Below are 10,681 nucleotides of genomic sequence, written 5' to 3'. Positions count from 1 at the left end.
AACTGTGACAGGACCCTCTCTAGAAGCAGGTGATTCTTCTTCATCCTCGTCATCTTTAGACAGACAGGGCTGCAGCATACTACAATGAACCACTCTGGTAGGGGCTCCTTCAGCCCCCTCGGGTTGAACTTCATACACAGGTCCTTCAGCACCAAACCTGCGCTTCACTCGGTGCGGGGTCCGTTCCCACCGCCTACTCAATTTGCCCCGGGGCCGCCTGTCTCGAACCAACACAAGCTCCCTGGGCCTCAGAGCTGTCCATCGAAGAGGCAATGTCTCATGATGTTTTAGCTCCCGAAACTTTTGTTGTACCAACCGTCGGAGGGTCTGCAGTTGATGCCGGTGTTCTCGGACCCAGGAAGAGATCCCCGTCCGTGGGTAGTTCTCCTCGGGGTCCAGCTCTAACTCAGTAATCTCTCGCCCCCTTCGCCCAAACAGTAAGATATAAGGAGTGAACCCCGTCGTACTATTCACTCAGTTGTTGTAGACCCACACCAGCTCAGCTACAAACTCAGTCCATCGCACCTTCGGATCTTCCTCCAACGTGCGGAGCATTTGGATCAGTGTCCGATTAAAGCGTTCACAGGCCCAATTTCCTTGAGGGTGATAATGAGTAGTTCGTGAGTTCTCAATCCTGTACAACCGGTGCAGCTATTCCATCACCCGGCCCTGGAAGCAGGCGCCTTGATCGGAATGGATCCTCTTTGGGCAGCCGTACATCCGAATGAAGTATCGGCAGATGGCCTGCGCTGCTGATTTGGCGGTCTGATCTCAGGTCAGGGTCACCACCGCAAACTTTGTGAAGTGGTATGTCATTACCAGGCAATGTTCATACCCAATATGTGCCGGTCCAACAGTCAAATAGTCGATCATCAGCACCTCCAAGGAGGCAGAAGTCACAATGGTTTATATGGGGACCCACTGCTCCGGGGGCTTAACCAGCTCACAGTTCCGGCATCTTCGACAAGTTTCTTCTATTGTTGCTCGCAGTCGGGGGAGATACACCAGCCTCTGCAACCACTGAAAAGTTTTCTCTTGTCCGAAGTGAGACCCTCATTCATGAGCCTCCTTAGCTACTACTCCGACCAACTTCTCTGGGATCATCACTTGCCAGGTGGTCCCGAACTGTCGCAGTAGCTGTACCCATCGGTACAGCAGCCCGTCTCGCAAACACAGTCTCTCCCATAGTCCCAGCATTTTCAGTGCTCCCGGGAACAGGGTACTCCTCTCCTCTCAACTGGGGACCTGTCTCAAAGTCACCCATTGACGTAATTGAGCAACTTCTCTGTCAGTCTGTTGAAGTCGGACCCAGTCATCTCTTGGCCGCCCTAGCACTTGTTCTTCCGATGTCTCTCCGATCTGTCCCTGCGCCGCTACCAGCGGTCCCACGAAACTTCAGAAGCTAGGGATCTCATCTGCCTCCAAATCTTCATCGCGGTGATGATCAGGCCATTCACATGTAACTCTGGAGAGGGCGTCGGCGTGAGTATTCTCTGCCTTAGACCGGTAGGCGATTTTATACCGGTACCTGGCCATGCGGGCCACCCACCACTGCTCCAGGGTCTTAAACTTCGCATTCTCCAGGTGAGCCAACGGGTTGTTTTCTGTTCTCACCAGTACTCCAGACGCGGACAAATACTCTGCAAACTTCTCGGTCATTGCCCAAACAAGAACCAGCAACTCTAATTTGAAAGAGCTATAATTATCTGGGTTCCTCTCGGAGTCATGAAGGGAGCGACTGGCGTACGCAATCATGCGCTCTTTCTCCTCCTGCACTTGGGATAACACGGCTCCCAGAGCATGTAGGCTCCCATCAGTGTGGAGTATGAATGGTTGGGAGAAATCTGCATAGGTAAGTATTGGGCCCTCGGTCAGGGCCATTTTTAGGGCACGGAAGGCCTCCTCCTGTCTTCTTTCCCACCGAATCGCCCGATTCTTGGAGCCCGCCGGCACTCCCTTAAGTAGCTCCAGCAATGGGTTGGCTATGCGGGTGAAGTTCTTCACGAATTTTCGGTAGTTTCCGGCAAGTCCCTGGAAGGCCCGAACGTCCTTCACTGTCTTCAGGGTAGGCCACTCCTGTACGGCAGCCACCTTTTCCCAGGTGGGCCTGACTCCTTCACCGGACACAGTATGACCGAGATATTCGATCTATTTGCGGAACAGGTGGCACTTCTGGGGCTTCACATTTAGACCATGACTCTGAAGGTGGCTCAGTACTTGCTCCAGTTGCTGGAGGTGCTCCTCGAAGGTGGCAGCATAGACAATTATGTCGTCAAGATAAATCAGTGTCGCCTCGAAGTTCAAATAGCCCAGGCACCTCTCCATCAGATGTTGGAATGTCCCGGGGGTGTTAGTCAAGCCGAAGGGCATCCGATTGAACTCGAACAGTCCCATGGGCAATATGAACGCCGTCTTTGCACGGTCATGTTCGGCCACGGGCACCTGCCAGTACCCGCTGGCCAGATCCAAAGAGGAGAAGTATCTTGCCTTCCCTAAGGCCGACAGAGACTCTTCGATTCGGGGTAGTGGGTAAGAGTCTCGTACTGTACAGGCATTCAGTCGTCTATAGTCCACACAGAACCGCAGGGTCCCATCTTTCTTCCAGACCAGGACAATCACGGCTGCCCCCAGACTCTGACTCTCCCGTATCACACCATTTTGTAACATATGGACTAGCATCTCCTTAACCTCTTTATACATCGGGGGAAGTATCTGCCGGTATCTCTCCCGCACTGGGGCAACACTCCCCGTGGGAATCTCGTGGGTATTGGCTTCAGTGCAACCAAAATCATCCTCATGGTGAGCAAAGACTTCCTGGTACAGTTCCAGTACCTCCTCAACCTGCTGCACCTGTCGAGGTGAAAGTCCCGTCAATTCAGCCCACATTTGTTCTAGGATTCTTCATCCACCCTTCGCACCAGCACGGTGGGATTCCGGCGACACGGTGACCGCCAGACTACAGGGGTCTCCTCATACAGCGGACAGCTGTACTGCATCAGGTCACACCAACTTCTCTGGCATTCCGAGAATCTGGGCTATTTCTGCCCTGGGAGGGAGTGTGAGATCACCTTCGCCCAGATTAACGCACCGCACTATAACATTGCCACTCTGGACGGTGGCCAGTGTCCGAGCCACCAGGAGTCCGGGGTATACTTTGTCCATCGATGTTGGTTCTATCTGTACTTTGACCCCCTCAAGAGGTGTGAGGGCCCGTGCGGGTAAAGTGAGTACAGTTTGCCTTAGCGGTAAGATGAGCGCCGTAGCTGCTGGTACTATTACTTTCCCCAGGACCTTCCCTTCACTCGACGTCTCCTGAGCCTTAGCGGCTCATATTATTTGCTGAATAACCCTCCTTTGGGGGGTTCGTGGGTCCCACTGGTCTAGAGGAATCTCCTTTGGCTCAATAATCAGGATTTGCCCAATCTCTTTCAGCACATTCATTCCGAGGGTCACCAGGGGTCCACTTCCAGTTCCCCCGCGACCAAGACTACCCCTTTTTTTCCAACATCTTTTCCACACACTCGGATCTCCATCCACACCACCCCTGTGACCGGGATGGGTAATTGATTTGCTGCCGTGAGTCTAATTACTGGTCCCCATTCAGGCCGCGCTATCGCTGTTGAAAGTAGGCTTCTGTCAACGTAGTCACCTGGGATCCCGTGTCAATCAGGCAGTGAACAGCCCGACCGCTTATTTCGGCCCAGACAGTCGGGCTGGTGGAAACTAGGTCCTTGGGACTTCCTCTTTTTCTTTCCCCTTCCTTAGGCTCCGGGCTGTGTCCCCCAAACACGGAGCCCACTAGTTTAACGGCTGCCGCGACAGGGGCCACGATCGGCTAGCACAGCCCCTGGCATAATGTCTTGCGCCTCCACACTTCCAGCAGGTCATGTCTCTGTCTGTGTAGGGCTGCCTCACTTCTCTACGGAACTCTTCTGCAGGACGGGGCCTGAATTCAATTCTTCCCCTAACTGGGGCAATCGATCTGGGTATCTCTGGTGTCAGTGCAGGGGTCTTCTTGAGCCTGGACCATTCACCCCGCATCTCCTGTATCTCCTTTCGCATCTCTCGAGCCCATTCCGGTTCAGCTACAGGCGGGGTGGGTACCTGGTTACTCCGAATCAGCCCTGCCAGGGCCGTCACCCCCATCTTCTGCTCTCTCACACGTGCCTCCGCCCTCACTTCTAGAAAAGTCATATGTGGGTTAGCGCGCAGGCGCTCCCGCAAGGCCTGCTTCAGCTGCACATCCCTGAGGCCTGCCACAAATTGGTCCCTTAAGATCACGTCAGGGGGGCCCATTCCCAAATTCCCCATGTCGTCTTTTCTAGTGATATAGGCATGCACCCTCTGTAATGCATTAACATATTGCATCACAGTCTCCCCCTCCTGCTGCACTTGGTGAAACAGCCATATCCTCAGCTCTCCTACATTGGTCGGATCCCCATGCATCTCCTCCAATAGCCGCACCACTTTTTCTACAGTATCCCGGTCATGGGGAAGGCGGTACATCACAGATTGTCGGGCTTCGCCATCCAGGGCCAGTAAGGCTATTTTGGCTTGCATAGCTGGGGTCATCGGATGCATACGTAACATACTCCTAACTCTCTCAACCCAGTCCCACAGCATCATATTGTCCCCGGTGAACTTTGGGAGATTGCTGAGCATGGCCCCCAGCGGCAATCTAGATCTAGGGGGTCCCAGGATGGACTGATCTGCAGCGTCTGTGTCTAAAGACTGCATCCTGCCAACTATGCCAAATGTAACACAGGTACTTTAGTTGTAGTGACACAGAAACACAGAGCAGCCAGTACAAGGTTAATAAACAAGGGGATTTACTGTAACAGGGTCAATCTCCGCGCAGGGAGTAACAGGAGAAATATGGGGAAACAAGGGAAATAGCAGGTAATATGCTATGACTGAGAATCCACTGGTAGGCTAGAGGTAGCAGAGTCGACACGGTTGTAATCGGCAGTTTTTACACTTAGCTGACTCTTGCTCCTCACAAGGCTGTTGCCGGCTGGTGCCAGGGTTGCTTTCTTCCGGCTTCTCCACCTAAACAATGCTTCGTCTTCTGGCGGCAGTGGACAGTGGGCGGTTTGACACGCTGAGCTCCTAGTCCATAACAGTGCACCTCACTTGCTCAGCTCCAGGGATCCTGCGTCTCTTCTCCCTCTAGTCGGACTTCACTCCCCCTGTGCACTGCCGATTTCCCGTGCAAAAACTCCTTTTCCACCCTCTTCCCACACACAAGTTCAGCTTCCCGGTCACCTGACTCCTCAGCTCTCTCTCTGGACACACCCCTAGGTTCCTGGTCATCTGACTCCTGTCTCTCTGTCTGTCTTCCTCCCTGCAACAAGAAGCACGGCCCCAGCAGTTCTGGATTCATTGTTCTGAAAGTACTTACACTCCGGTCTTCCCCCTTACAGTTATTTCAAGTCTCCTTACAAAAAGGTTTATACAAGAAGACTGAAGTCCATGTCATCATCTGACTTCTTGGATTCTTCCTTCTTCTCTTCCTCTTTTTTCTTTTCTTCAGCTGGTGTAGCACCACCAGCAGTGGAAGCACCATCGATGGTGGCAAAAGGAGCATGGGCTTCACCTCCAGCACCAACATTGCAGATCAGGCTGACATTGCTGCGAGCCATAGCAAAAAGGCTCGGCCAGAAACGTTCCACACTAATGCCTGCTGCTTTGATGAGAGTGAAGATCTTGTCTTCCGTGATTGTGATATCGTCATCATGAACGATCAGCGTGAAATAAATACAGGCGAGGTCAGACATGGAGGCCATGGCTGTGATGGACAGATTTTTATCTGGGCGTGGATGGCTGGGATGGACACCAGGCCTTAGCTTCAGCTGAGGAATCAAGCACCTCATAACTTTGCCATCACTGAGGGAAGAGGCCATATTTTGGAACTTTTGAGTTTGTTTTTGGAACTTGAGTTATGAGGATCTATCGTAACAGAGAGAGAATATTTGTCACGCAAGGTGTGGGAAAGACTAAGTGCAACAAAAAGAGAAGAGGGGAAGTTAGCCCAGACTCTATGGAAAGCGGGGAGTGGAGACCTCCAAGGCTGGACTGATATCACCCTGTCTCCCTTACCATCCCTATATTAGTTCTTCACCAATCACCGCACAGGAACCTATCCCTGTATTCCCTAGTGCTTGACCCTGGATAAGGAAGGGGGCATGAACACTAGTCAATCCCCACTGACAACTAAAGACAGCAAGGTAGACAGACACGGGGGTAAGATAACTTAGCTTGAGCCAACTTCAGAGAGATAACACACACGTCTTCTTAGCACCAGAGAGGAAGTAAACTGACTCCACTCACTCCAAGCTTTTACAAGGAAACATGTGAATATCACCGGCACCACCCTGTAGCAAAGTGAAACTATTTAAACACCCCGACAACATTGACAATTAGAGCAGGAGGGAGGTAGCCTTTGGCTCCTAGAGTGAACAGCTAAGAAGGTGTCGGTAATGCCAATGAAGAAATCTTCTGCAACCAACTGCAGGGCGACTGTCTGTCAGATCTGACTCACCAGTGACAATATTAGGGTGAATTTGAACTTTTTTCTGATACTTTTCATAGTGTTTGGTTCTATGTTTTGTATGACTACAGAAAATTTCCAGTTGCCTTATTACAGAATCATTATTCTCACAGCAACTTGACATTTGCATCTTCCAAATGAGTCTTTCAACAATGAAAAGAACACATTAAAATCATCAACTTTGCTAACTACTGCGCTAAAAAGAGGCTTCATGTTGACTGTTGGGACATGAAAGATGAGCATGTTTTATCCCTTCTGTTGCCCCAGTTTTCCTAAATAAACTTTAAATTCTAGTAATTTACTAAAATACCACATTTGTCAAAAGAAAAAAAAATAAGCAGATGGCAGCAAGATCTGATATAACAGGATGCGAGTTCCTGGAACATTTACACTATGTGCAAATTCACAGAAGGCATCTCTGCGATGAAATGTGATGTTCCTCCAGGACCAAGTACGGAAATGCCAATCTCACAAAACCCCATATTATGAAATTTATGCTTAAGACTTCAAAATAAGGTCACATCCATAAAGATCAAAATGCTTTATTGTGCTCTAGTTTTTTGAGCCTTTATAAATTGAAGACATACTCCAGATATTAAATTAGCTGGTGACGCCATTGAATGGGTAAAATAGAAATCTGCAAGCATTTCCTCATTTAACCTGATTATTTTAGCCAGATCACATGATAGTTTGTGTCTAGATTCCTTTTTGTTTTGAAGGTTCTGTATGGAATTTCATGGTGTCCATTCTGTTTTATGCTAAAGAGTCATTAGCAGTCCTTAGAAATCAATTAAAGGAAATCAACCCTCATAAGCCATCTATATGGGCATGTAGGTTATAGAAGGTTAAATAAAATGATACCTTGATATCTGTGATCTGATGTTTTATTCCAGAGAAATCCACATTTTTCTTAATATGTAAATGAGCTGTTATGATCTATGGGTCGGACATAGATCTCCCTAAGTATCTGCCTCCCAAAAAAAGGAGAGGCATGTAATGACTGACAATCTGTTCTCCTGATTTACAGGTCTCACAATGGAAACACCTCCTTTCATAAAAATAATTAATAATTTTATTTAAATAGAGTCCACATATTCCGCAGCACTTTACAATTAGGCGGGGATTTATAAAAAGCTCTGGAGGCAGATTCTCAGGGAGATCTATGTCCGGCCCATAGATCTTAACAGCTCATTTACATATTAAGAAAAACATGAATTTCTCTGGAATAAAATAACAGATTACAGATATCAAAGTGTCATTTTATTCAAATTTCTATGACCTACATGCCAATATAGACGGCTTACGAGGGTTCGGTCTACTGACAGATTCCCTTTAAGGAAAATCATGACATATTATGCCAGAATTTTTTTTCATACATATTACAACAAAAACACTGCCTACATACCATCATGAAATTCTGAAGAACAGGTACGGTAGGGTCCCATAGACTTCTTTGGGTGTCATATTCCACCTCTATAGAAGTTGTACAGACCTGTGTTACAGTAGACTGCTTGAACTTACACTCTTGGTGGATCTGAGCTCAAAGTGTGACCACGTAAAAAAAAAAACTAAATAGAGTTTTAGAAATAATAACCTAAAGGGATAAAATATTGAATATTTGGTAGATGCTGAGACTTATTTATCAAAACTATCTAAAAGAAGAAAATATTTGTTGACCAGAGGAAACAATCACAGCTCTGATTTCAATTTTTAAGCAATTCTGGTAAAATGAAAGCTACGTTGTGATCGGTTGCGGACAACAAAGATGGTTTTATTTTAGGCAGTTTTGATATATTTGCCCCATTATTTGCACCCTGGGGGTTATATTTAGTTTAATGATAAAATTGTAATGAAATTGTAATGAAACAGAAACTACAATAACTTATTCACACATCAACTGTCTTAAATAATGGCTGATGTCATAAAAGAGGGTTAACTAGAGTTGAATGAATATATTTGAGTGGTAGTGAATTCTTCTAGAATTGAAAAAAAATCTGCATTTAAAAAAATTTGAATTTCTTTTTTATAATTCGCTACCATGCCGCTTTAGCAAAATGGCTGGCGCTGGCCATTTTTTTCCATTTTTCCTAATTCACTCATCTTTAGGGTTAACCTTCTTGGTGAAAAGAAAAGAAAATTAATGAAACCTCAAGGAAAATGGTTTATTGGCTTCTATGTATCCCAAAAACAAAAATGAAAAGTTATCAATAAAATTAGATGTACTCTACAAATAAAATGATAGCTCTGTGAATGGTGAGCACGTCAACAAAAAAATCAACTCAATGCTAGAATTTGATTTTTTGATCTCCACTTCCAAAAACTGACTCAGGCTGGAGTTACACGGCAACTTTTGCCAGATTGAGGGCACTGTGTCAAGCAAGTCACAAAATATCATACCCAATTGGATTTTAGTGACATGTTTGTTATTGTTGCGCTACCCTCAATGTCGAAATGTGACCCCATTTGTGACCAGTGTTGCAGTCAAAGTCGATGAGTAGCTGCATTCTTAATTATTATTATTGTTATTATTTATTATTATAGCACCATTTATTCCATGGCGCTTTACATGTGATAGGGATATACATAGCAAAAACATTTACATAATCTTAACAATCGAGTCAGCGACTGGTACAGGAGGAGCGAGGACACTGCCCGCGAGGGCTCACAGTCTACAAGGGAGGATACAGTAGGTGGGGGTAGAGGAGGTCATGCAGTAATGTGGTGGAGCAGTGGTAACTGCAGGTTGTAGGCTTGTCAGAAGAGGTAGGTCTTCAGGTTTCTTTTGAAGGCTTCCATGGTAGGAGAGAGTCTGATGTGTTGGGGTTCAGAGTTCCAGAGTAGGGGGAATGCACGGGAGAAATCTTGTATGCGATTGTGGGAAGATGAGATAAGAGGGGAGTAGAGAAGGAGATCTTGTGAAGATCGGAGGTTGCGTGCAGGTAAGTACAGGGAGACTAGGTCACAGATGTATGGAGGAGACAGGTTGTGGATGGCTTTGTTTGCCATGGTTAGGGTTTTGAACTGGAGTCTCTGGGCAATGGGGAGCCAGTGAAGGGATTGACAGATTGGGGAGGCCAGGGAATAGCGGGGGGACTGGTGGATTAATCAAGCAGCAGAGTTTAGGATAGATTGGAGGCGCGCAAGAGTGTTGGAAGGGAGGCCACAGAGCAGTAGGTTGCAGTAGTCGAGGCGGGAGATGATGAGGGCGTGCACTAGTGTTTTTGCAGAGTCTTTGCTGAGGAATCCACGAATCCGGGAGATATTTTTGAGTTGGAGTCGGCAGGAAGTGGAAAGGGCTTGGATATGTGATTTGAAGAATAGTATCTTGTTATCAACTTTCTGCTTTTGAAGCTGGCTCATGCCGTTGCAGGTTGGCAAATACTATGTGAAAATATGTTTTGGTTGTTTTTTATAAAAATTCTCCCTTTTGTAATTTTTCAGCACATTTTTTAATTGCTTTTTTGGGTTCTCCATTTTCTTTAATGGGGATCAGGTTCCGGTTTAATTTTGGGTACAGTTCTGGTACCCAAACCAAACTTTGGAGTATAGTTCGGGCCAGGTGACAGAACCCAAACTTCCACGGGTCCGCTCATACTTAGTTACTTGCATTTTTTCAAAAATAAGCAGCATTAAAAAACTCACCAAAAATTCATTATGAGAACGTAGCCTTAAAGTGATTTAAAAAAAATCAGCAAAGAATGAATCAGGGTCTTAATCTTTACAAATTATTTTAATCAGTTGAGTTACCTTGAATCATAGAGGCCATGGCATGGCTGTAGATGAAATAAAGAATGCTATATAAGAACAGATTTGGCTTTGACAGTAAAGTATACAGCAACAGTCAACCTTGCATCCCCTTCTCACCCCAAAAAAAAAGCCAGAAAAATTACTCAGTAAGTTAATGCCACGGAATAAAAACAGTTAAAATGTCAATTAGTGGGATGTTCAGCTCTACTCTATTAATGGCGACAATTATCGTATTAATAATGATATATGATACTTTTATATTTTTTCTCATATATTGTATTCTATTATGTGCAAAGAACAAACTGTAAAGGCGCATTTCTGATCGGATTAAACAGGGGATGATATTGAACAATTCTTCAGTTTGATTTTTTTTTTTTAAATATA

The 10,681-nt window shown here is 46.3% G+C and overlaps 1 protein-coding gene across 1 annotated transcript; it reads right to left on the bottom strand.

The window, feature by feature from the left end:
* Nucleotides 1–5,450: 5,450 nt before the first annotated feature.
* RPLP1 (ribosomal protein lateral stalk subunit P1) lies at nucleotides 5,451–5,786 on the bottom strand. Its single transcript, XM_073657945.1, has one exon. It carries the CDS (start codon nucleotides 5,784–5,786, stop codon nucleotides 5,451–5,453), a length of 336 nt encoding a protein of 111 aa, XP_073514046.1.
* Nucleotides 5,787–10,681: the final 4,895 nt, after the last annotated feature.

The sequence above is a fragment of the Phyllobates terribilis genome, unplaced genomic scaffold, assembly GCF_046119375.1.
Source record: "Phyllobates terribilis strain yellow unplaced genomic scaffold, ASM4611937v1 Scaffold_13__5_contigs__length_258822181, whole genome shotgun sequence".
Taxonomy (NCBI): domain Eukaryota; kingdom Metazoa; phylum Chordata; class Amphibia; order Anura; family Dendrobatidae; genus Phyllobates; species Phyllobates terribilis.
Note: the sequence above shows the minus strand (reverse complement) of the source record. Positions and strands in the feature narration are given on the sequence as shown.

What these genes read in the sequence shown, in the direction of transcription:
- RPLP1 (XM_073657945.1), bottom strand. Translation starts at nt 5,786, where the DNA reads ATGGCCTCCATGTCTGACCTCGCCTGTATTTATTTCACGCTGATCGTT.